The sequence below is a fragment of the Phocoena phocoena genome, chromosome X, assembly GCF_963924675.1.
Source record: "Phocoena phocoena chromosome X, mPhoPho1.1, whole genome shotgun sequence".
NCBI classification, from domain to species: Eukaryota; Metazoa; Chordata; class Mammalia; order Artiodactyla; family Phocoenidae; genus Phocoena; species Phocoena phocoena.
Genome location: NC_089240.1, coordinates 59,634,308 through 59,661,247, shown reverse-complemented (window position 1 = coordinate 59,661,247; position 26,940 = coordinate 59,634,308). Strand labels below are relative to the sequence as shown.

At 40.3% G+C, this 26,940-nt stretch overlaps 2 protein-coding genes across 3 annotated transcripts in view; one reads left to right on the top strand and one right to left on the bottom strand.

The window, feature by feature from the left end:
• KIF4A (kinesin family member 4A) overlaps positions 1-20,423 on the bottom strand; it is a 127,637-nt gene extending 107,214 nt beyond the window's left edge. The window contains exons 1-6 of the mRNA XM_065900334.1: positions 20,304-20,423; positions 20,078-20,192; positions 16,824-17,014; positions 15,349-15,441; positions 11,995-12,161; positions 11,666-11,760 (exon numbers count right to left, since the gene is read on the bottom strand). Of these exons, the coding sequence (XP_065756406.1) occupies positions 11,666-11,760; positions 11,995-12,161; positions 15,349-15,441; positions 16,824-17,014; positions 20,078-20,192; positions 20,304-20,423 (781 nt within the window). The remainder of the gene's footprint in view (positions 1-11,665; positions 11,761-11,994; positions 12,162-15,348; positions 15,442-16,823; positions 17,015-20,077; positions 20,193-20,303) is intronic.
• A 588-nt stretch (positions 20,424-21,011) lies between these two features.
• PDZD11 (PDZ domain containing 11) lies at positions 21,012-23,905 on the top strand. Of its 2 annotated transcripts, XM_065900773.1 has the most exons (7): positions 21,012-21,088; positions 21,601-21,700; positions 22,119-22,202; positions 22,470-22,526; positions 22,822-22,920; positions 23,148-23,208; positions 23,359-23,905. In XM_065900773.1, exons 2-7 carry the CDS (start codon positions 21,614-21,616, stop codon positions 23,391-23,393), a joined length of 423 nt encoding a protein of 140 aa, XP_065756845.1. In that variant the 5' UTR covers positions 21,012-21,088; positions 21,601-21,613; the 3' UTR covers positions 23,394-23,905. The 2 variants fall into 2 exon arrangements, with proteins under 2 accessions (XP_065756845.1, XP_065756846.1); XM_065900774.1 differs by lacking the exons at positions 21,012-21,088; positions 22,470-22,526 and having other exon boundaries at positions 21,614-21,700; positions 23,359-23,393.
• Positions 23,906-26,940: the final 3,035 nt, after the last annotated feature.

The following is a 26,940-nucleotide window of genomic DNA, read 5'->3' as shown; positions in this document are numbered from 1 at the left end:
TACAGAAAGAGTAATTTATCATAATCAACTGGGGATGATTCAATGACAGAAAATTTATTTTTACAATTTATTCTATCAATAGGTTGAAAAAAAGAAAAACTACATGTTCATTAATTCCCAATCAATGATAAAAGTCAATAATCATTTATTTTAAAAATATATAATTCTTAGCAAACTAGGACTAAAAGTTTATCAAGTTAACTTGATAAAAGCTATCTGCCAGTAGATTAAGGTGAAACACTAGCAATGTTCTGGTTAGAGCAAAAAAAAGAAAATAAAAGATGAGAATGGTTACTATCATTGGTACTATTCAAGCTTACACTGAAAAAGATATGAAAAGAAATAAGATATAAATGTTGGAAAGGAAGAGGCCAAAGTATGTACTTGAAAATAATGTGAATACCTACCTAGGAAATCGAAGAAACACAACTGACAAATTATGAGAAACTAAGAATGCAATTCAGCCATGTGGTTGGATATAAGATGGAAATTTGAAAATTAATACTTTTCTTAAACAGGATTAGAAAATAAAAATAGAAAACGAGGTATTCAAAATAGCAACAAAAACTATAATATTCCAGAATAGGCCTACCAGGATATGTGGTGTAAGAATTACATTAAGAAAACTACAAAGCTTACTGAAAGACATAAAAGAAGACTTGAATAAATGCGGAGAGATCATGCTCATGGATGGGTAGGCTCAGTTATATTTAATCTATAAGCTGAATTTAAGTTCTCAATAAAAATCCCAAAAAGATTTTTCATAGAACCTGACAACTTGATTCTAAAATTCACCTGGACAAGAAAATAATCAAAACAGTTCTGATAAAAGAAAAGTGAGGTGAAACTTGCCCTCCCAGAGATTAAAATATACTGTGATGAACTGTATTTATTAAACGGTTTGGGACTTCCCTGGTGGCGCAGTGGTTAAGAATCCGCCTGCCAATGCAGGGGACACAGGTTCGAGCCCTGGTCTGGGAAGATCCCACATGCTGCGGAGCAACTAAGCCCGTGCGCCACAACTACTGAGCCTGCACTCTAGAGCCCGTGAGCCACAACTACTGAGCCTGCGTGCCACAACTACTGAAGCCCACGCGCCTAGAGAAGCCACCGCCGTGAGAAGCCCGCGCACCGCAACGAAGAGTAGCCCCCACTTGCAGCAACTAGAGAAAGCCCTCACGCAGCAACAAAGACCCAACACAGCCAAAGATAAATAAATAAATAATTAAAAATAATAATAATAAAAAATAAATAAAAGGTTTAAGAATAAACAAATTCACTAATAGGGCAGAATAGTGTCCAGAAATAGACACACACACATACGGTCAACTCAATACACCAAGATACTAAGTCAATTCAGCAGGTAAAGGACCTTCTTTTTAATAAATGGTGCTAGAAGAACTGGATATTCATGGGGGGTGGAGGATGATCTTCAACCCCTATCTCACTTTATAACCAAAAACTAATTCAAGATAGATTATACAACTAATGTAAAAGTTAAAACTATAAAGCTTCAAGTAGAAAACATAGGAAATTATCGTCATCACTTTGGGTATGCAAAGGTTTCTTGGACAGGATACCAACAGCTCTAAGCATTAAAGAAAAAAAACGATAAACTGAACTTCATCAAAATTAAAATTTTTGTGCAAATCAAAACTACAATGAGATACCACCTCACACTGGTCAGAATGGCCATCATTAAAAAGTCTACAAATAACAAATGCTGGAGAGGGTGTGGAGAAAAGGGAACTCTCCTACACTATTGGTACAAATGTAAGTTGGTGCAGCCACTATGGAAAACAGTATGGAGGTTCCTCAAAAAACTAAAAATAGATTTGCCATATGATCCAGCAATCCCACTCCTGGGCATATATCCAGATAAAACTATAATTCAAAAAGATACATGCACCCCTATGTCCATAGCAGCACTATTCACAATAGCCAAGACATGGAAACAACCTAAACGTCCATCGACAGATGAATGGATAAAGAAGATGTGGTACATATATACAACTGAATACTACTCAACCATAAAAAAGAATGAAATAATGCCATTTGCAGCAACATGGATGAGCCTAGAGATTATCATACTAAGTGAAGTAAGTCAGAAAGAGAAAGACAAATAACTATACGATATCACTTATATGTGGAATCTAAAATATGACACAAATGAACATACCTATGAAAGAGAAACAGACTCACAAACATAGAGAACAGATTTGTGGTTGCCAAGGTGGAGGAGGGAGTAGGGGAGGGAAGGATTGGGAGTTTGGGATTAGTAGATGTAAAGTATTATGTTAAACAACAAGGTTCTACTGTATAGCACACTATAGTCAATATCCTGTGATAAACCATAATGGAAAAGAATATGAAAAAGAATATATATATGTATAAACTGAGTCAGTTTGCTGTACAGCAAAAATTAACACAACACTGTAAATCAACTATACTTTAATAAAATTTTTTTAAAAAGCTATGATGGGGAATTCCCTGGCGGTCCAGTAGTTTGGACTCAGCGCTTTCACTGCCGTGACCCAGGTTCAGTCCTTGGTCTGGGAACTAAGATCCCACAAGCTGCGTGGTGCAGCAAAACAAAACAAAACAAACAACAAAAAACTATAATGAGATGTATTTGATGCCCACTAGAATTTCTAAGACAACATCTTTATTTATGAAGCTGTGATAAGATGGAACTTTCAATAACATTGCTGGAGCATAAAACAGTACAAACCATATTACAGAACTGTTAGGCACTTTCTTATAAAATTAAGCATATATCTATCTCTTCCACTCCTAGGTAATTACCCAGGAGAAATGAAAATGTATGTTAACAAAAAGACCTGTACACGAATGTTCAGGGGAGCCTTATTCATAATAGCTAAAAACTGGAAATAACCCTAATTTCCATCAATAGGAAAACTGAAGAACAAATAGTGGTATAATCATATAATGGAATACTACTCAGCAGTACAAAGGAACACATTATTAATCAAAGCAAGAACATGAAAAAAATCTGCCCCAAAAATCTTAAGTTGAGCAAAAGAAGCCAGACACATGAAAAAATTATATGATTCCATTTATATGAAGTCTAAGAACATGTAAAATTAATCTATGGTGATAGAAGTCAGAAAGTGGTTGCTTGAAGTGGAATGTGGGAAGGGTGGATTGACTGGAAAGAACACAAGAGAACTTTCTAGGGGAGATGGAAATGTTTTTATCACGTTTTCATTGGTATTTACATGAGGGCATACAACTATCAAAACTCAAGAAATTGAGCATTTAAAATATGGGCATTTTATTGCGTATAAACTTTACCTCAAGAAAAAAGTATATAGGAAGAAATACACACATAAGACATGAATCGAAAGATTAAAAAAGTTAAAAAATGAGACTAAGAAAAATATATGCAACAAGGGATTAATATCTAGAATACAGAAACAACTCCTAAAGTCAACAGGAAAAATAACAAGAAAAACAAGAAAAAGTCAACCTGAAAGAAAAAAACCAAAACAAAGGGTATGAGCAGGGAATTCACAGAAATGGAAAGAGAAAAGGCCAGTAACATAAAAAGATGCTTAATTTCATAAGTAATTGGGGAAATACAAGTTCTATAAAAATAACATGCAATGTTCAAGATAGGGGAAAATAAAAAAGGTCAATAATATCCAATATTGTCAACGGTACAGTGAAACATAGTCTCATATATTGTAGGTATGTGCATACTGGGACAGACATTTTAGAGGACAATATTTAGCAGTATTTAAAAATCTGAAATGTGTACACCCTTCAAACTAGCAATTTCTCTTCCACGTACATAATAACCTAGAGAATACTCTCACTTGTATATCACATACAAGGCTATTGACTGAGGCATCATTTTGCAATAGCCAGGAACTGAACAACCTAAATGTCAGTCCAAACAGGAATAAACAAACAAGGTAGACTTTGTATACTGTGGAATCCTAGATAGCAGTTGTAAAAATGAGATAGACTTATATACTAATACAAAAAGATTTCAAACATATATTGCTGAGATAAAAGCAAGCTGAAAAACAATATATGCAGTATGATAGCATCTATCTTTAAAAACAACAGGAAAGGGCTTCCCTGGTGGCGCAGTGGTTGAGAGTCCGCCTGCCGATGCAGGGGACACGGGTTCGCGCCCCGGTGTGGGAAGATCCCACATGCCGCGGAGCGGCTAGGCCCGTGAGCCATGGCCGCTGAGCCTGCGCGTCCGGAGCCTGTGCTCCGCAACGGGAGAGGCCACGACAGTGAGAGGCCCGCGTACCGCAAAAAGCAAACAAACAAACAAAAAAAAACAGGAAACACCAATAAAAATATATACACAGAAAAACATCTTGAATTCTACCCACCAGGCAGGTAAAAGTAGTTACCTCTAGATTAGGATTAGGTGGTAAATCAAGGGGGATTTTATCTTCATCCATATTGCTTATGTTTGTATACCAGGAATTGATTCATGTACTACTTGTGTAATTAAAAGGAAATAAATTGATTTAGCAATGCCAAAATTTTAAAAGGCATATAACAAATGTATTACTAAATGTGCATATATATACATATATAGAAAAATATCTGGTGATGATACACACCCAACTTAATAGCCATGGTCAAACAAGAGCCTGGCTGAAAACTTAAAAGGAAGATCTGGGGAGTGAAATGTCCACTGGGGACTTTATTTTATTTTTTTAATATATTTTTAAGAAATAAATTTATTTATTTATTTTTGGCTGTGTTGGGTCTTTGTTGCTGTGTGCGGGCTTTCTCTAGTTGCAGCAAGTAGGGGCCACTCTTCGTTGTAGTGCACGGGCTTTTCATTGTGGCGGCTTCTCTTGTTGCAGAGCACGGGCTCTAGGCACTCGGGCTTCAGTAGTTGTGGCACACAGGCTTAGTTGCTCTGCAGCATGTGGGATCTTCCCGGACCAAGGTTTGAACCCATGTCCCCTGCACTGGCAGGCGGATTCTTAACCACTGCACCACCAGGGTAGTCCCTCCACTGGGAACTTTATTTTATTTAATTTATTTTTTAACATCTTTATTGGCGTATAATTGCTTTACATTGTTGTATTAGTTGCTGCTCTATAACAAAGTGAATCAGCTCTACGTAAACATATATCCCCATATCCCCTCCCTCTTGCATCTCCCTCCCACCGTCCCTATCCCACCTCTAGTCCACTGGGGACTTTAAAAAGCTCTGATATATTGCTGGAGAAAGCCATGTGCATGCTCAGGAAAGACCTAAAAATGTCAGTAAAGACCTAAAAGGCCCTAATCTTGTACCTCTGGCTGACTTTGAGACCCTGCTCAAGAAGTAAAGACTAAGAGTTGTAAAGAACCTTAGCATTTAAGGTAAGCCGCAACACAAACTCAGAGCCCTAGGCAAATGCTGGAAGAGTTATAGGTTCAAGGCATTTAAGGAAATGAGACCAATCACTAGCTAACTACTAAAGTAACTGAGCAGACACTTCTGTGACCACAAACTATAGGGAGTTGTAGAATTAGTCCAGTAAAGTCATTAAAGGTATAAAAACAGTAAGTTAGATTTATTTTAGGAATACAAGATGGCTTAGCATCCAAAAAGCAATTAATGCAATATACCAACAGAAGAACCAAAATAACGTGATCATGTCAATAGATGATGAAAAAACATTTGACAAATTCATGATAAAAACACTCAATGAACTAGGTATAGAAGGGAATTTCCTCAACCTGGTAGGGGCATCTGTGAAAAACCCCCAGCTGACATCATACCTAATAGTAAAAGACTGAATGCTTTTCCCCTAAGATCAGGAACAAGACAACAATATCCACTCATGCCACTTCTATTCAACATTGTACTGGAGGTTCTAGCCAGGACAGTTAAGCAAGAAAAGGAAATAAAGGTATCCAGATCAGAAAGGAAGAAGTAAAACCATCTCTGTTCACAGATGACATGATTTTGTAAACAGAAATCCTGAAGAATCCATCAAAAAAACTATTAGAAATAACAAGCTCAGCAAGCTTGCAGGCACAAGACCAATATACAAAGCTCAATAAATAATTTGAAAATGAAATTAAGTAAAAACAATTTCATTTACAAAAGCATTGAAAAGAATAAAATATTTAGGAATAAATTTAACAAAAGAAGTGTAAAACTTGTACTCTGAAAATTAAAAAAAAATTTCTATTGTAAGATATTAAAGAAGACCTAAATAAATGGAAAGACATCTGATGTTTATGAATTGAAGGACTTGAAAGAATTGAAAGATGCCAACACTCCCTAAATTGATCTACAGATTCAACACAATCCCTGTGAAAATCCCAGCTGGCTTCTTTGCAGAATATGACAAGCTGACCCTAACATTCATATGAAAATGCAAAGGACCCAGAACAGCCAAAACAATCTTGAAAAAGAACAAAGTTGGAGCCCTCACACTTCTCCATTTCAAAATTTATTACAAAGCTACAGTAATGAGGACAGTGTAGTAATGGCATAAGGATACACATATAGATCAATGGAATAGAACTGAGAGTCCAATTGCTTCTTGACAAGGATGCCAAGACAATTCAATGGGTAAAGAATAGTCTTTTCAAAAAATGATGCTGGGATAACTGAATATCTACATGCAAAAGATTAAAGTTTGGACTGCCACTTTACACTATATACAAAAATTAACTCGAAATGGATCTCCGACCTATATTTAACATTGAAAACTACAAAATTCTTAGAAGAAAACAGAGACGTAAATCTTTGTGACCTTGGATTAGGCAATGATTTTTTAGATATGATGCCAAACACCAAGCAACAAGAGAAAAAAGAGATGAATGGAATTCATCTAAAAATTTTAAATGTGTGCTTCAAAGGACACCATCAATAAAGTGAAAAAGCAACCCAAAGAATGGAAGAAAACATTTGCAAAGCATAATATAACTGATATGGGGCTAGTATCCAGAATGTGTAAAGAACACACACAACTCAACAATAAAAAGATAAATAACCCAATTTTAAAAATGGGCAATGAATCTGAATGGACATTTTTCCAAAGAAGATACACGAATTGCCAAGAAGCGCATGAAACATTATTAGCCGTCAGGGAAATGCAAACCAAAACCACAACGAGGTACCACTTCATACTCACTAGGATGGCTATAATTAAAGACATAATAAAACTAAGAATATGGAGAAATTACAATCCTTTATATATTGCTGGTAAGAAGGTAGAATAGGTACAGTTGCTATGAAAAACAGTCTGACAGTTCTTCAAAAAGTTAAACATAGAGTTATCATTTGACTGAGCAATTCCACTTACGTATATACCCAAGAGAAATAAAAACACACATCCACACGGAAACTTGTACATCAGTGCTCATAGCAGCATTACTAATAAAAACCAAAAGTGGAAACAACCCAAATGTCCATCAACAAATGAATGGATAAATAAAAACTTAAAGGTGGCAGGAATGTACAGTGGAGAAAGGACAGCCTCTTCAATAAATGGTGCTGGGAAAACTGGACAGGTACATGTAAAAGTATGAGATTAGATCACTCCCTAACACCATACACAAAAATAAGCTCAAAATGGATTAAAGACCTAAATGTAAGGCCAGAAACTATCAAACTCTTAGAGGAAAACATAGGAAGAACACTCTATGACATAAATCACAGCAAGATCCTTTCTGACCCACCTCCTAGAGTAATGGAAATAAAAACAAAAATAAACAAATGGGACCTAATGAAACTTCAAAGCTTTTGCACAGCAAAGGAAACCATAATCAAGACCAAAAGACAACCCTCAGAATGGGAGAAAATATTTGCAAATGAAGCAACTGACAAAGGATTAATCTCCAAAATTTACAAGCAGCTCACGCAGCTCAATAATAAAAAAACAAACAACCCAATCCAAAAATGGGCAGAAGACCTAAGTAGACATTTCTCCAAAGAAGATATACAGAATGCCAACAAACACATGAAAGAATGCTCAACATCATTAATCATTAGAGAAATGCAAATCAAAACTACAATGAGATATCATCTCACACCAGTCAGAATGGCCATCATCAAAAAATCTAGAAACAATAAATGCTGGAGAGGGTGTGGAGAAAAGGGAACACTCCTGCACTGCTGGTGGGAATGTGAATTGGTTCAGCCACTATGGAGAACAGTATGGAGGTTCCTTAAAAAACTACAAATAGAATTACCATATGACCCAGCAATCCCACTACTGGGCATATACCCTGAGAAAACCAAAATTCAAAAAGAGTCATGTACCAAAATGTTCATTGCAGCTCTATTTACAATAGCCTGGAGATGGAAGCAATCTAAGCGCCCATCATTGGATGAATGGATAAAGAAGATGTGGCACATATATACAATGGAATATTACTCAGCCTTAAAAAGAAATGAAATTGAGCTATTTGTAATGAGATGGATAGACCTAGAGTCTGTCATACAGAGTGAAGTAAGTCAGAAAGAAAAAGACAAATACCGTATGCTAACACATATATATGGAATTTAAGGGGGAAAAAATGTCATGAAGAACCTAGGGGTAAGACAGGAATAAAGACGCAGACCTACTGGAGAACGGACTTGAGGATATGCGGAGGGGGGAAGGGTGAGCTTTGACAGGGCGAGAGAGAGTCATGGACATATACACACTAACAAACGTAGTAAGGTAGATAGCTAGGGGGAAGCAGCCGCAAGGCACAGGGATATTAGCTTGGTGCTTTGTGACAGCCTGGAGGGGTGGGATAGGGAGAGTGGGAGGGAGGGAGACGCAAGAGGGAAGACATATGGGAACATATGTATATGTATAGCTGATTCACTTTGTTATAAAGCAGAAACTAACACACCATTGTAAAGCAATTATACCCCAATAAAGATGTTTAAAAAAAAAAACTTAATATATTCATGTAGTGGAATATTGTTTGTTTGGCAATAAAAAGAATGAAGTACTGATACATGTTACAACATGGATGAACCTTGAAAAGATGCTAAATGAAAGAATCCAGTCACAAAAGATCACATATTGTATGATTACATTTATATGAAATGTCCAGAATAGGCAAATCCATAAAGACAGAAGGATTAGTCACTGCCTGGAGGTGGCGTGGTGGGGGGTGGACAATGGAAAAAAATGAGTGACTGCTAATGGGTATAGGTTTCTTTTGGGGGTGATGAAAATATTCTAAAATTTATTGTGGTGACAGTTGTACAACTTTGTGAATATACTAAAAAATCACTGAATTGTACACATTAAAAAAGTGGGTTTTATGGTATATTAATTACATATTAATGTTTTCAAAAAGAAATTTTAACAGCTACCATATGACCCACGTATAACACTCCTAGGTTATACCTAAAAAGAAATTAAAACATTTGTCCACACAAAAACTTATATATAGATGTTCACAGAGCAATATTCAAAATAGTCAAATTGGATACAACTGATGAATGGGCAAACAAAATGTTGTATATCTGGGGCTTCCCTGGTGGCGCAGTGGTTGAGAGTCCGCCTGCCGATGCAGGGGACATGGGTTCGTGCCCCGGTCCAGGAGGATCCCGCGTGCTGCGGAGCGGCTGGACCCGTGAGCCATGGCCGCTGAGCCTGCGCGTCCGGAGCCTGTGCTCCGCTACGGGAGAGGCCACAGCAGTCAGAGGCCTGCGTACCGCAAAAAACAAACAAACAAAAATGTTGTATATCTGTACAATGGAATATGATTTAGCAGTAAAATGAAGTGATGATACACACTGCAACATGGATGATCCTTGAAAACCTTATGTTAAGTGAAATAAGACAGTCACAAAAGACCATAAATTATATGATTCCATTTGTATGAAATACAGGTTAGTGGTTGCCTAGGGCTAGAAAACGGGGTTGGGATGGGGAGTGACTGCTAATGGGTATGAGTTTCTTTTTGGAGGTGATGAAAATGTTCTAAAATTAGATTGCGGTGATGGTTGCACGACTCTGAATATACAAAAGTCCACTGAAATGTACAGTTTAAACGGGTGAATTTTATGGCATGTGAATTATATCTCAATAAAGCTGTTAAAAAAAACTCAGAGGGCTTCCCTGGTGGCGCAGTGGTTAAGAATCCGCCTGCCAATGCAGGAGACACGGGTTCAAGCCCTGGTCTGGGAAGAGCCCACATGCGGCAGAGCAACTAAGCCCGTGTGCCACAACTACTGAACCTGAGTGCCTAGAGCCGTGCTCCACAACAAGAGAAGCCACTGCAATGAGAAGCCTGCGCACCGCCATGAAGAGTAGCCCCTGCTTGTTGCAACTAGAGAAAGCCTGCGTGCAGCAACAAAGACCCAACACGGCCAAAAATAAATAAATTAAATAAATAAATTTTAAAAACAAAAAATAAAAAACCTCAGACTGTACACCTAAAAAAAGATAGAGGAGGCAAAAGAACCTTTAAAAATAGTCTTAAGAAGGATAAATCTCAAAGTTCAAACATAGAACAAAAAGGGCACTTTTAAATACATTCAGAACAAAAAGCTGAATGAGGAAGAAATAGGTCTCTGCCCTGTGCCAGCAGTATAATAATGATAAATGACAAAGAGGTAAAATTCCTCAATTACGATTTCTGCTTCTGCCTTCTCAGTTCCCAAGAGGGAACTGAAGCCCAATATGAGTAAAGAACTCATTGTAGTAAGGTAGTAAGCAAGAACTCAACTACTTTAATAAGAGTTCAAATGTCTTGGACCAGATGAATTATAGCTGAGGGAACTGAGAGTAATTTCAAACAAGAACACTGAAGCTATGTCAATGATATTTGAGGAATCACAGAGAAGGATGTTCCGGAAGACTGGGCAGATGTAATTTCAATTTTCGAAAAAAGGTAAGTTAATTCCATAAATTACACACCAGTCAGTTTGATATAAGTCTTCTAGATTATTATAGAGATGGCTTGCAAGAACCTAGAAATGGAAGAATAAGCACTAGAAGCCAGCTTGAATTCACTTAGAAAAAGTCAATTTAGGCTAATCCTTCTTTCTTTTTTGTACTGTTACTAAGCTGGTAGCTGTGAAAAATATGGTAGACATACAGTATATCTGGACATTAGCAAGGCATTTGAAAAAATCTTTTATGAGATCCTTAAGTACAAAATTGAGAAATGGGAGCTGGTTGTTAATTTTTGTTAGCTAGATTAATAACTGCTTGAAAGACCATTCCCAAAGCATGCAGATTACCAGGTCATTATCATGCTAGACGCAGGTTTCTAATAGCGTATACCATGGGGTTCTCCTAGCCTTAGGAGCTTCATCATTTATATCCAACCACTTAAATGAAGATATGGAAACCATGCTGATGAGGCTTATAAGTGACAACATCTGGGAAGGATAGTGAATACTTGGGATGACAGAATCAGGATATTGATTTTAATTATAAGTAGTTGGGGGTAAAACAAAACAAAACTAAAACTAAAACTTGCCTGGGCCAGATGAAATCAAACCAAGGACCAGATCCAAATCTCATACCTAAATTAGAAAATGAGTGCAAGGGAGAGAAACAATTTTTCACTGTTTCTGAAATCAGCCTCAAACTTGAATTGTAGCTACTGTTAGAATGTGACCTGAAATATTCCGGTCAAGACACCAACAACAGCAATAAGAGTACTAGAAGTTTTTATCTATGACTGTAGCCTTAATTATTCTCACCCTCTTTTAGACGATCCCCTTCGGCCTTGGTTTTCTTCTGTCTTTCTGATCCAGCAAGGTCTACAAGATGCAGCTTGGAGCGAAAGCTGCTATTCCTGTGATGATAACAGGACACAAGTGAGAACGGTACACAAGCTTGAGGGTAGGTGAGTATCAAAGCTCACCTGCCGGTTCTCATTTTCTTTCATATCAGTCCAAATGGCTCCATTCATTACTCATGCTCAGAGTACTGAAGTCTGCTTATTTTTCAAATCAAGAAGCAAGCTATTATTCAACTTTAGTAGAACTAATGTTAAAAATCTTGACTCTTACTTGTAACTTGAACTTACTTGTCACTTTTCTTTCTTTGCTCTATGGAGATTGTAAAGATGGCATGAGATCGGGATGACTGGGAGTTCATAGCTGTGGAGGCCACAGTCCTACAGTTGTTGCCCTGCTCCAAACAGGAAACAGTATCCAGGGCGACTAAAACAGTCTTCTCAGTGAGTCCCACAATCTAATTCAGAGAAAGAAAAAACTCTCTTATGATTCGACTTCAAATACTTCATCAGAAATATAAGGATTGGTGGTTTAAAAAATAATGCCTTGGGCTTCCCTGGTGGCGCAGTGGTTGAGAGTCCGCCTGCCGATGCAGGGGACACGGGTTCGTGCCCCGGTCTGGGAAGATCCCACATGCCGCGGAGCGGCTGGGCCCGTGAGCCATGGCCGCTGAGCCTGCGCGTCTGGAGCCTGTCCTCCGCAACGGGAGAGGCCACAACAGTGAGAGGTCCGCGTAACGCATAAAAAAAAAAAAAAAAAAAAAAATAATGCCTTGATGTTCCAGTAGAACCTCAATAAATAGTCACGGTAATAAGAGCTGCGTTGTTTTAAAAATTTATTTTATTTATTTTTGGCTACGTTGGGTCTTCATTGCTGTGTGGGGGCTTTCTCTAGCTGTGGTGAGTGGGGGCTACTCTTTGTTGCGGTGCATGGGCTTCTCATTGCGGTGCCTTCTCTTGTTGTGGAGCATGGGCTCTAGGTGTGTGGGCTTCAGTAGTTGTGGCTCACAGGCTCTAGAGCGCAGGCTCAGTAGTTGTGGCGCACGGGCTTAGTTGCTCCATGGCATGTGGAATCTTCCTGGGCCAGGGCTCGAACTCATGTCCCCTGCATTGGTAGGTGGATTCTTAACCACTGTGCCATCAGCTAAGTCCCATAAGGACAGTTTTAACTAGCAACTCTGTGATCACTGCAAACCAAGGTCTCCAATCTTCGCTGGGGACCTCCAAAACAAGGATGCCAGTCAATACTGGAGCTACAAAAGATCTCTAGATTTTATGGTAGCAATGGATATGTGCCTTCCAGGGAGCCCCAAGTGAAGGTAAGTTTTGGCCCTAAGGACAGCAAGGGCAACACAAATAGCTATGGTTATTTCTCTTTGCTACATTCTCCTCCATGTGGCCCTGTGTTCCTCCCTATATCTTGGACCCATTTTATACCTCATATTCAGTAGGGAAAATAGCATGGTACAATTTCCACTGGATTAGGAAGCCAGGAAAACAGGGTCCTAGGCTTGGTACTGTATCTACCCAGGAGAATTTGTACAAGTTAAAATCTCTTGGAGCCTCTGGAGATTGAACTAGATGATTATGAAGTCCCTTCTAGCCTCAATATGCTATGATTTTATTACCCCATAGCTCCCAAATCTTTATCTGTGGCCCTAATTTCTAGTCCTATACTTCAAATTGCCTGCTACTTACACTTTGACATCAGTAAATTATAAAACCAAACTCATCTTCCTTCCACCAATACTGATTCTCTCCACTACTTCTTCGTTTCTACTAAGATCTCTATTCTCAAAACCTCAGATTCGCCTTTAATTCCTGCTATTCCCCCATATCTCACCTATCACCAACTCCCAGTCATTCTTCTTTTGAATCCATTGTTTCCTTTTCCTTTCCACATCTACCTGCCTAATCCAGGCCCATATTACTTCACGCCTGAAAAATAAGGCAACGTTTCCCTAAATTTTCCTTCCTCATCCTAGTTTTTCTCCTTTTCAATCCATTCTTGTTTAGCCTTCCGAAAGTCCTGCTTCCTAAAATGTCACCAAACTCCTAAGCCCTATGCTAGATAATGAGGGTACAAAGAGATTTTAAGATACTCTCCTAACCTCCCGGGAGCTAACCTAGTCAGAGATATACACGTAAGATAAAACTTGGCAAAAGTAGCCAGTGCAACCCTTCATTTGGAAGTATTAAGTAGCTTACATACTATTCACAGGGATAGAAACTAAGCTCTTTAGCCTGGCTTCATAATCTGGTCCTAACATACCTCCTATTACTTCCCAACCCATATCCTCTAATGCAGACAGACTGATCTAGTCTTATTACCCCCAGGAATATATTTTCTGCTTTCCTGCTTAAGCTATTCCTTACTACAAGAATAACCTTACTTCTTTACTTACTTATATTCCATCCATCCCAACTGAAGAGTGCTCACAAACTTGTCCTTACCCTTCCCAATTTGAGTCAGAAACTTAACACTTCTCTGTATTGCAAACTTTCCCTCAAATAGTGCTTGGGATTTAATTCCTGCCTTGGTATAGGACATATAAAAGATCTTAGTACTGGGTCAAGAGCCGGCTCAGTACCAATATTCTTTCTGGTGACAGCATGCGTTTTACCCAGGTTTCTTATCCCCACTATTCAAACTGTCTTTCTGTATCCCACGCTTATCAGGCTTTCAAAATAAGTCTGATTCTTCAAGCCTTGCTTTAGTGCCTGGCTAATGACCTAACGACCCAGAAGGAAAAAAATTTCAGTAGCATAGGCATCTGCCCCTCAAGCACCTGCACCCTAAATTTCAGCTTTCTCTGCAGGGAAGAGAAGAAGGAGAGAAAGATGGATAAAGTATTATTTTACCAAGTTTTCCTAAGTCTGTACTACCCTATTCTCATCCACTTCCCACCTCAAATTCTCCCACTCCTGAATACTCAAGCTGCTGCTAGAACCAAGCTCTGCCTGTTTTCAACACTGGCTCCTGGATTTGGTCCACTCCCATATACAATACTCCCAACCTTGCCTCAAACTTTGTTCAGCTACAGCTCCTCAGCCTACATCTATACCATGTGATGGAAGCCTCTCAAATAAGCCATCTCTTCTTCCTATGGTACTTATAAATTAAAAATTTTTGTATCATCTTACTTTCTAAATATCATTCCAGAGATCTAGCACAATGTCTATTACATTGTTGTCTAACAGAATTTACTATGACCATGTTTTATATCTATGCTATCCAATACAGTAGCCACTAGTCACGTAGCTATTGAGCACTTGATATGTGGCTGGTAACTGAAGGACTGAATTTCAAATTATATTCAATTTTAGTTCATTTAAGTTTAAATAGCCATTTGTGGCTAGTGGCTACCATACTGGACAGCCCAGCCTCAGAACTCTGTAAATAGCCAATAAATATTTAATTGATATTAGCATTCCTTCAAGAGGTAATAGGAAGGTAATAAAACTTCTTTCCCCACAAAAGTTCCCATCTAGGAATTCTAGGTTAACAAAGGGAATTAGGACCACACAAAATCTGAAGGACTGAGATGTTAGTAGTCATTTAAAACCACAGTGGCAAGTAAAAGGAGTGTGAACTTTAGTAGTGGCCAACATTTTAAAATAACATCAAATGAGAGAAAAACACACCTTTATGCCTTCCTTAGGATCCTCCCGTATATTTATTTGAGGGGCTTTCTCACGAGATGGGCACAGAAGATCCAAGATTTCTTCATTGTAAATCTGGTATTGTTGAAAACAAAGTGGTAAAAACAAGATGTTAACAGTGGTAATTGAGGAGTGGTGGGACCACAGGTGATCTTTAAAATTCTTTATGACTTTCTGTATTAAAAAAATTTTTTGCAACAAACATATTATTTTTATAATTAAGAAAAAGATTTTAACACTACATGTAACCATTTGATACTCATAGGAATAAATTCACATATTACTTGTAACAAAATTGAGACTGCTCTCTTGAGAGAGTGTTTCTCAGGAATAGCAGACACGATGAAAGCTACGTGGGTGCCCAAATTCAGTTCTTTGATGGTGTCATGACAACATCACCTTCACCAATTTTGTTCAAATGTAAGCAATGGGTCCTTAGTGGAGGGTGGAAGTGGGAAGCAAAAGGGAGAGGTAGCAACCAATATTTCAACAACAACCAGAACTTTAAGTACTAAAACAGTGTTTGCACATAGTAAGCACCACGTTTGTTTGCTATTATTGCTGTTGCTACTATTTAATATAGCAGGTTCCTAAGTTATTTTTACATTTGGTCACCTTGGCCACAACTGGGTTAATCAAGAGTTTCAAGAAGGTTAATCTTAATGATGTTTAACTCCCCATCTTCCACCTCTATACCTCTTATACCAACTAACATATTGAGATTCAACTTCAGGATGAAGTATTCACATACTATTTATAATTGCATGTTTAAATTATATACATTTAATTATTGCTCCTTAAAGATAAGGTATCTTATCACTGCTACGGAATCAACCAACTAGTTTCCCAGAAGCCATAAGTTCCCTAACTATGTGTTTCTGGTGTCACGAGGTTAGATATAGCTGGTCAGTCTACTTGTATACTGATATATAATTGAATGAAAATATCCACAAAGGCAGGGACTTCTATCTGTTTTGTTCACTGATATATCCCAAATACCTAGAACAGGGCCTGTAACATGTAGGTACTCAATAAATATCTGTTGAATAAACACTCTGTCATCACTTACACAGCTCAATACTTCACCCAATTTTTATAACATTCTTCATGGAGTAGCAACATTATCACTCAAGCCTCGAAACACTAAAGGGATATCAAATATTTTTCTAGAGACTCTATAGGGAATCAATAATAGAGGCCAAACTGGAATTAAAGGATTCCTATTATCTTTTTATATGGGAATGCCAACTCCTCTAACAATCGGATTAAACAGACTATTCTGACAACAGGGAAAGAACTGGGTGGGAGCCAGATCCAACTGAGCCAGTAAGTTTTCTATCAATTTATTAAAAATGTAATTTATTCATTTGAGTCATGCCAGGAAAAACCTGATTTGTATTTATTTTTCTACCCAAAGATAAATTTGAATTCAGAATAATTAAAGATAAATCATTTACCTCCAAGTACGATACTTTCAGAGTAAATTCGAAGTCACTCTTTTTATCAATTTCTTGGAAGAGCAGCTGTATTACTCTAGGAATGACCCCAACTGTTGGTTCATTTTCTTGCTCTGCAGTATATGCACCTCCCATCGAATAGGTTTTTCCAGAGCCAGTTTGCCCATAGGCCAGGACGGTTGCATTGTATCCTGACAAAATAGAAGTCACATGTGCGTTGATGCTCAAATATTTTCAACCAATCAGTACACTCTACTTCCTTCAGCAATTACTTGTAACAAAATTGAGACTGCTCTCTAAACACAAGGGTCTCTTGGGAATGTCAGACACAAAGAAAAGTTATATGAGTGCCATGACTTTGCACTACTCCAAATAAGCAAAGAAGAAAAGTATCAAACCTGAATGTGTGCCTCTCTTGATAGCCCATAAAAGCTAGGAAGTAAAACACTTAAAGATATGACTGAGATAATGAAGGTGGCCAAGTCACTGTCTAAAAGCCATTCAGAGTTTTATAATTCTACTTTCTCTCTACTTGGAACAATTCTAAATTAGGGCAATTAAATGAAAGTTTTAGAAGCTGCAAATAGAAGGGATTCCAACCTGTATTTCTTTGATTAACAGAGTCTTCATTTGAAAAGGCAACAAAGTTGCTTTTTACAGTCAATGAAAGCATCCCTCCCTATATGAATTCTCAGACTGCATTTGGACCGTATTATCAGGCTCCTCATAGAAATGTCATCATTTAAGTATGATTCAATGTGATATATGTCCTTTGCTTTTTTTTCTTTTTGAAAGAACTTATTCACCTAAATGAAGACCTTGATGTTCTGGAAGATCTTAAGATGTTAAATTGAGATTTTCATTGTAATAGATTGGTAATATCACCTGGCATGACTCTGGGACAAGAGAATAATATTCCATAATCTTCTGTAATACCACAGATATGTATATATAGTAATAAGTGGGGAAACCAAGTTTCAGTACTTTTTACAAAAACTTAGGGTGCTGTTGACCTGACTGAAAAATACTGGCTTTATCTCTGCAACTGAGAGCAATGTTAACAAAACACATAGATATTGGAATCACTTTCTACTTTATACTGCCTCTAAAGACTATAATTCTCATAGTTTCCCAAGTTAAGAATACTAAAGTAGAACTATAGTGTTCTTACTAAGCCGTGAAAGGTACATTCTGAGGAAGATAACAAGATAATGAAGGGTCTGGATACCATATTTTTTTTAGGAATGGCTAAAGGAAAGGAGGGATGGTTAATTAGAAGAGACTTAGAATCAAATAATGGTCCTCCAAATATGTAAATAGGAAAAAGATTAACTTTATGGTGGAGAAGTCTGGCAGACATCACCTTAATCAAATGATCAAAATGAACATCAATAGTAATGGAACAAATCAAAATTGTGTGCTGCCTGATAGAATTCAATGAGAATACAGCATCACTTCTGTGATATTCCTGCTAAAGATATATTGATACAACCTGAATCTAATCATAAACTTCAGACAAAACAAAATTGAAAAAGTTTACAAAATAACTGGCCCGTGATCTTCAAAAGTGTCATGATCATGAAAGTCAAAAGAAGACTGAAGGAGTTTTATAATAAAGGAGACTATAGAAGTAGTACAACTAAACGTAACATACGATTTTGAACTAGATCCTTTTGCAACAAAGGACATTATTGGAACAACTGGTGAAACTTGAATGAGGTCTGAGGACCAGATGGTAGTGAGGTAGCAATGTTGATTTCATGATTTTGATGGTCGTATTGTAGTTACATAGGACAGTAGGACAGAAGTTCTTGTTTGTAGCAAATATACACTGAAGTATTCGGGGGCCATCAGGTCAACAACTCAAGTCAAATGGTTCAGGAAAAAAAAGTTCTTTATGCTGTTCTTGCAACATTTCTGTAAGTTTGAGATTACTGCTTTAATAATTTAAAAATTTGAAACAAACTATTCAATGTGTCCTGAGCCATGACATCATTTTAAGAAGTGAAAAAAAAATGTGAATAGCTGTTGCTTGGAAGAAGGCTTCTGTTTGTCTAGAGGGATGAACTAACATCATTGGGCAGAAATTATGGGGAAGCAAATTTCATCTCAATATAATCTAAAACAATTAGAGTTGTCCAAAAGCAATCAACAGGACTACCCTATGAGCCAGTGATATCCCTGTCAAAGAAAAAAATTTTAACCAGATGCTGCAAGTTCACTTAGAGATATTGCTAGAAAGTATTTTTCTTTGGATGGAAAGTTAAACTAGATGATGTACAAATATCCCTTTCAACTTTAAGGGACTAGTATGCCATGGTCCTACTTCTTTTAAATAGCCCTCTGCTTTGAATCCTGAATAACCACTGTACTAGAATAACAACTAGACACCTCTCAGGCACTGCTCCCTTCTTCAGAACTTTGCCATGGTCTTCAATAACACCAAAGCCTTAGCTTCTGTAATCAAGATTATTAACTGGCCAGGGTATTCGGGGGCTTTAGGAAATCTCAAAGGTTTTAACTTTTAAAATACTTTTTCTTAAAGATAGGAGCAAAAAGTTTAACATTTCTAATGTATTTAAAAGTATGGGGACTTCCTTCGTGGTCCACTGGCTAAGACTCCATGCTCCCAATGCAGGGGGCCCTGGTTCGATCCCTGGTCAGGGAACTAGATCCCACATGCTGCAGCTAAGAGTTCGCATGCTGCAACGAAGATCCTGCACGAAGCAATGAAAATCCCGTGTGCTGCAACTAAGACCTGACGCAGCCAAATAAATAAATAAATAAATTTAAAATTCACAAAAGAAAAAACACAAGTGATAAATGTCAATAAAATACAAAAAGATTTTTTAAAAAGTATGTATGTAGTCATCTATTTCCACTCCTACCCCTGGACTTTGAACTCTTCCAGGGCCCAGAAGCTAAGTTATTTATCTCTGAATCCCTCAACAGGCTTTGCAGTGCCTGGGCCTCAAGTAGATCCTCATCAGCACCCATCAAACAGCTTAGAATCTAATGAGGTTCCAGGACAAACAAACAAAAACATATACAAGTCAAAGATGAGCAGAACCATAGAAAGCAAATATAGTATAAAACTAGTTTCAAGGGTACAAGTGATATTGGGTTAGTTCTTAGGCTGTGGGCTTTTTGAAGGCAGGACTCATGCTTCATCCATTCCTGTATTGGCAGCACGCAATCACAGTGCCTAACACAGTGTATGCTCAAGAATCGTTTGGAGAATCAAACAGCCTCACCTTTAAATACGCCTTTTATGAGTGGTGCTACTGCTGTATTGAATACTTCCTCCTGTTCAGTAGAAGGGTCAAACACAAAATCGTAGGTAAAGGATTTGTCAGTACCAACCACCACCTAGAGAAGGCAAGGGACAAGGAGTAAGAAAAAAAATGAAAGGCCAGACCACGCCCCTCACTGCCATTTGGCCCCAGCTGTTCAGAGGCAGGCCCAGGACTCGCTACGCACCTGAGGTTCCTCGGGTACGAAGGAAAGGCACATCTGGCAGCCCTCATTAATCTCTTTGGGGACCAGAGGGCGACATCGCAGTGCCACTCTTACAGGAATGCCCTTCACCTCTTCCTTCATGATCCTACCTCGGCACCGTCTCTGCGGCGGGGGGGGGGATGGGGTGGGGAAAGATGATCGCTGATTAAGTTTAGCAGGTCGGCAGGGGTGGGAAGGCGTTCTTCCTCAGTTCCGGCCTTCCTCGGAGGGTGTGGTGGGTTAGGGAAGTCAGCGGTAGCTTACGGTGGCAGCCTCCCGCTCCCAGCGGGATCGCTGCCTCGGGAAAGTCACTGTCCCTCAGACTTTGCCACGACAGGACTGCCAGTCAACCGACCCTCTGAAGAGAGCGAAGTGGCGTCTGAAATGAAAAGGAGAAGCCCAGCGGAGACGACAACAAAGAACCAAAGCCCCAGGGTACCAGGAAAGGCCGATCCTGAGCTAAGGTGTGCCCCCTTAACTCACCAAACTAAACGTCCCTTCCCCGGTCTCCCGCCGCCCCGTCCCAACCGCAGCTTTAACCGCCAAGTTTCAAACCACTCTCGGAGGCGCCAGCCAATTGGAGCGCAGACAGCCTGTGCGTGGAGCACGCACGCGGCGCGCGCAGGAAGACGCGTTGGGGAGGAGGAGGGCCTGCGCGCCGCGCCCTGACCCCGCCCCTTTTCCTCAGCTGAGCATCCGCTTCCGGGTCCCAGGCTGAATTGATGGTGAGAGGAGTACGGGGCTCCTGGGGCCTGCCGGCGGGAGAGGTGGTACGACGATTTTTACAGCGCCGTGGGCGCAGGACTCAGGCACGATGCGGGACGGGTATCTGGAAGGTGTCTGGTGGTAAAGGAAGGGCCGATCTGGGGACCCCCACCATTACTGATCAAATTAGGGAATGTGGGGTGGTACCTTGCCCCGAGTCCCTGTGGATGGTTGGAGTCAGCACTCCCTTGAATTTCCAAAGTAGTCAGATCTTTTTAGACGCGTTCCTGATTTCCTCTTCTCTAGAATGAAGACGGTACATCTATTTTGCAGGATTGTTGTGAGAAAAGAGATCATTTCTATAGTGTACCTAACAGGTTGCTTGGAGTCCAGATATTCAGCCAAGTTGATAGTTTTTTTCCTTCTCTCCCAAAATGTTTATCACCTCCCTAGAAGTGGGCCGGGCCTAGAGACTGACAGCCTTTGAATGGGTTGGGGTTGTTTTCTGAAACTCGCTGGGCTACTATCCCTTTTGAACCATTTTCGTCAGCCTTGATTCACCCTTCCATTTCAGGGCCTTGCTGGAGATGGACAGCCGGATTCCTTATGATGACTACCCGGTGGTTTTCCTGCCTGCCTATGAGAATCCCCCAGCATGGATTCCTCCTCATGAGGTGGGAACCATCTGTACAAGGGATTTTTTTCCCCATAGACAAGGGATGATATATGAAAGGTAGGATGGCAGGGTTAGAAAGCTCAATGGAGAGTGAATCTTAGCCAGAAGTTAGATTCTGAGCAACTGGGCCCATTGGGAACTTCTTATGGAATCCTCCTGCCAGAGTCCACTTACACCAGAGAATTCTGGAAATTCAGAGCCCTGATTTCCATTTTGTTGAGGTAAAGAAGTGGGGAGCTACTGGGTGGCTAGCATTTCCCCACTGCTATCCGTCTACCTATTTGGACAGTGTTATCTGTTCTACGTAAACTAAGTCCATGACTTCACCTTCTCCTGGCTTCAGGGTGATGCAGTTGTGTCCTAGATGAAGGTAGTAAGACTGGTAGTAATATTTCTGGGGTTGCTGTGTCTTGCAGAGGGTATACCACCCAGACTACAACAATGAGTTGACCCAGTTTCTGCCCCGTATCATCACACTGAAGAAGCCCCCTGGAGCTCAGGTGAGCTTATGGAACAGTTGCCTCTTATTCCAGGCGAGATTTGTCCGTACCAGGCCCTGAAGTTGGCCACGGTTGGGGGGACGGATTGGGAAGCAGGTAAGGAGGTAAAGAAACTTACTTTTATGGGCAGAAAAGCTGAGATGCCACTTCCACAACTTCTGACTTCTCTCTAAGGGACACAAGGCAAGCTATCATACAGTGATGCTACTGGATGTTCTTGTGTTTGTGGTCTGTATTGAGCCCCCATTCTGTGCTCTTGTCTTACAGTTGGGATTTAACATCCGAGGAGGAAAGGCCTCCCAGCTAGGCATCTTCATCTCCAAGGTGCGTGTGCCTGGTAGACAATACGGATAGCTACTTCCCTTTGTTAAGTTATCAGGTTGCAGAACCCTGATGTCCCAAGGCTTGGGGAGAGGGATGATTTAGTAGACTCATAGAAGGGGCATAGTGGGGATACCCTTGCCCACTTAAAACTTCCCACCTGGCAAGCCACCGTTTCCCTGCATTGTCTCACACACACACACAACCGATAGTACCTTACATTTGAATAGCACTTAATTCACTTACATTCTTTGAAATTATCCCACCTTGATCATGTATATTCTCTCCTTACCAACAGGTGATTCCGGACTCTGATGCACATCGAGCAGGACTTCAGGAAGGGGACCAAGTCCTAGCTGTGAATGATGTGGATTTCCAAGATATTGAGCACAGCAAGGTGAGCACAGCACCCTGGGCTGTGGTGAGGCAAGAAGCCATCCCAGGGAGGACACAGTGGATAAGATTAGCCTGATGTGTAACCTGATAAGAAAGAATTTCTCCTTGGTAAGAGGGAAGCAGCTATTAGTGACCCAGAAGGTTGGAATGGCAAACTACATTCCTTCTGTTAGGATTCTGTCCTGGGTTGTATCTCTTCATTTGTACAAGCTGCTGTGTTCCTTCCAGGCTGTTGAGATCCTGAAGACAGCTCGAGAAATCAGCATGCGTGTCCGCTTCTTTCCCTATAGTAAGTGCCGCTCTCTTTTTTGCTTACCTGGCAGGGCCTTCGGTAGGAACTCTTTAAATACCAATTACTAGAGGCCCCACAAGTTGGAGATGGGGAGTTGGGAGCTCAGGTTGGAAAATAACCTGCTCTTTTCCTCCTTCTTTCCCCCAGATTATCACCGCCAGAAAGAGAGGACTGTGCACTAGAGAGTTGCAACCCACAGCCCTCCACATGGAATCTTCTAGGACGAGCTAGCTAGGCCTCAGGGAAGCCACTTGGGAAACTCTACTCTCAGCCCCACCCTGGCAGAGTGGAGTAGGGAGGATGGAGAGACAGCGAGGCCCTGTCCTGAGCCAGCTGGCCAACTGCATTATCCCACCTGTACTGCATTTTGAGTTCCTTAGTTTTCTAGGTGGGCTTCATTCCCTGGAAGGAGAAGGATGATGATGTCTAGGTGTCGCTTAGCCTGTGGAGAAGCCTGCTAGAGAAGGCAACTGACATTTATTGAATACCATGTGCGAGGCAATTCCACATATGTCATGTCATTTTCATTAACGTCTACAAATCTTGGGGGCCTCCCACCTAATCTGCCTGGCCATCTCATCCCATCCTTATGCTACCAGTCATACACTTTGGAGACTCCAGTGGAACCCCATTTTCCCCCACTCCCTCCTTCTATCTTCTCTCTCCAAAAAAGTAAAACACAATGCTGAGGAAATGTTGCTTGATACTGATTTGGATGATACTGATTGGGTGTTAAATGCCTTCGAGATAAAAATAGAAGCTCTTCCAAAGAGAAGAGCCACTAGAAGCAGCAGAGCAACACTATATGTACTTCACAATTATCTCTCTCAGAACATTAGGGAGACCCAGGAAGCTTATCTACAGTATAACTGAGGAATGGTATAGGGTGAGGGGGTACTGGAGGAAACAGTGCCCCTTCCCCCATGAGCTGTGGCCATTTCTCTGCAGGGGGCAGTATTAATATAGTTCTGTCTTCTCTTTTCCCAGATTCTTTCGTTGGGAACATAAACTAAGGGAGAGGCTTGGATGCATTTCTTTTCAGGGACAGCAGTAAGAAATTGCTTCCCAATTTTCACCTGGTTCGTTGATTTCCCCCTTGTCTTCACCCCAGCCCCCAAATAACCTTCTGCTATGTTCTTAGCAATCCATTGTTAGAGATTCCAGGCCACGCCTTCTGCCATTTCCATTGGCATGTTCACAATACCCGTTCAGAATAGAAAGTTGTCTAATGAGGTATGGGGCGAAGTTGTACCCCATAATGAAAGTCCCGAATTTGCCTTGAAAGAATCCTGGGAAGCTTCAATATGTATTTTGAGGCCCTTGCCCCCATTGAGTGATTCTCTTGATCTGAGGTGGAGCCTGGATGTCTGAATTTTTATTTTTCTTTTTTTATTATTTTGTACTTAAAGGTCTTTTTATTCAAAGTCACAATACAATTATGTACGTCAACTATACCTCGATTTAAAAAATCACAATACAATTAGGATGCTGCCCCTCTGCACTTTCAGTGCCACTTCTACTCATGTTGCCACAGTTAACCCACTTTGCCACTCTACTCTCTTCTCTCCAAATTTTGCACAAACCAACCAATTTACTAACTCTGCGGAGCACTAATCACCCAGGGTTTCCACGCTTCTTTTTTGTTTTTAATGGATTTTAAAATAAGGGGAATAAGTCTTCAAATATGGGAAACAGTTCTAAATAGTAGTAACATATCTCTTTGAGGAAGTTCTGGTTCTTCCTATAAATCCCACCCCAGCTCTACTATGGTACCTCTTCTAGCGGCTCGCTGCTATTGTCAGGTGGCAACATCCTAGTGAGCAGAGCTGGAGGTACAATCAATCTAGCTGTCTCTGTGTTTCCTGGGAAATCCCCCCATATAGACTATATGCTCCTGTTTGCTCTGCTGCCCCCCAGTGGCCATCTGAGTAAGAAACTAGAGGCTGAGATACTTACACAAAGGCATATTGGCTGAGTCTACTGAATGTTGAGGTCCAAGACTCTCCCAACTGTCTGTGGTTAAAAGGTTCTAAAACAACTCATCGAAGAAGTGTGGTAAACAGGGTAAAAAGCCAGGTGCCATGGGCCTAAGAGGCAAAAATCCTGCCCTAAATTGGTTCTTTGAGGTATTTAGAATGCTTCTGTGTTGGGGCACCAGCATGATGCAACTGCATTGTGGAGGTGTAGGCAGAGCATGGAGAAGGTGCAAACAATAAGAGGCTGAGGTGAAAGGACCAGTCATTTATTGAGGGTGAGATAAGAAAACAGTGGAGAAGGAACTGTATCGATCTTTGAGGTATCCCAGCTGCTGTAGAACTGCATCCCCTATAGATGTGTTTTAGCAGTCAGAGACGGCCAGGTGGGATTCCTGGACTCTGCCAGAACTTTCCACCCTGTAACTGTGAGAAGTGGTCAAGAGAAAGTGATAGCATTTTCAGGGGTTCCGTTTTACTCCTAAGCCTAGGAACTGAACAAGAGCTTAGTAAGTGGCCAAGTATTTAAACCGTAAACATGAGGTTGGGGGAGAAGGACTGGTACTGGGAAGCCCAAATGCAGTAAGTTGATCATATTAGGCAGAGAGATAACCTAAGCTATCAACAGGAACAATGGTTTTTGATGCCTGACTCATTGGAGGGTTCCAGTTGGATTTCAGCACTGAAGTGTGTGGTAAGGAAGGAAGGTGATAAAGTGGCTAGGGTCAAATCTCAACTCCCAGGGGCATCTTCTAGGACATACAGAAAAGGAATTTTTATCTTATGATCCCTTTCGCCTAAAGGCAAACCAGGGAGCTGCTTTGGGCTGAAGTTAGTCCCATTTTCCCTTCAGTATCAGTCAGGCAGAAAAATTGGCCTGGCCATCAACTCAGCAAAGGAAGTTTGCCTTCTCTGCTTGTACCCTCCCTACCCCAGCAAAGCTGGGAGAAAGGATACTCTCGTCTTCCTTCAGTGGAGAGGAATTACCTCTGGAAGTGAGGGCAGAAGCCATGCTATGGAATAGCCGTGTGTGTGTGTATGTGCAAAAGAAAGAGAAGGTCAGGTTTAGAGAGATGATTCCAGTCCTTTGCACTGCATGATGGGGAGATGAACCTTACCCCCACCCCCACGACAGGACAAGCCAAGGTTATCCAAAAGAATAAGCAGTGGTGAATTTGGCACTGGTCTCAATAAACATCACATTGAGGTCTCTGGATTTTTCTTCTGCCTCCTCGGTAGAGACTTGTCTGGACAAATGAGAAGTGACACAAGGGACCAGATAGTGGTAAGACCCCCTTCTGACCCAGAGTTAGTGGATAGGGATAGATCCTTCTGAGGCGTAAAGATGCATCCCTAGGACCAGGAACCCTTGAAGCCCTGAACCCATGACCTTTCTGATCCCTGACACAGGTAACTCCTCCCAAGTAAATAGAGCACAGTAGACCCTCCCCATTGGGATTGAGCTCTAGGTATGCCAGAAGCAGTTGCAGTTATACCTTTCCTTTTGTTGTTCAGATCAATCTTGTTACCCACCAACATGATGATGATATACTCTGCCCGTACATCTTCTACCCACTTATCTGTTTCCTTGAAAAAGTTGATGTCTACAGGACAATATGTTGCAGAGAGCTGAAACATTTAGTAGAGATTTGGAGAAAATAACATACCTGTCTTTCTCTCTCCTAGTCTTTTTTTTTCTTATGCTCCAATGCTTGTATTTTTTAATCCTCTCTGCTAGTCTTACCAACCTCTCTAT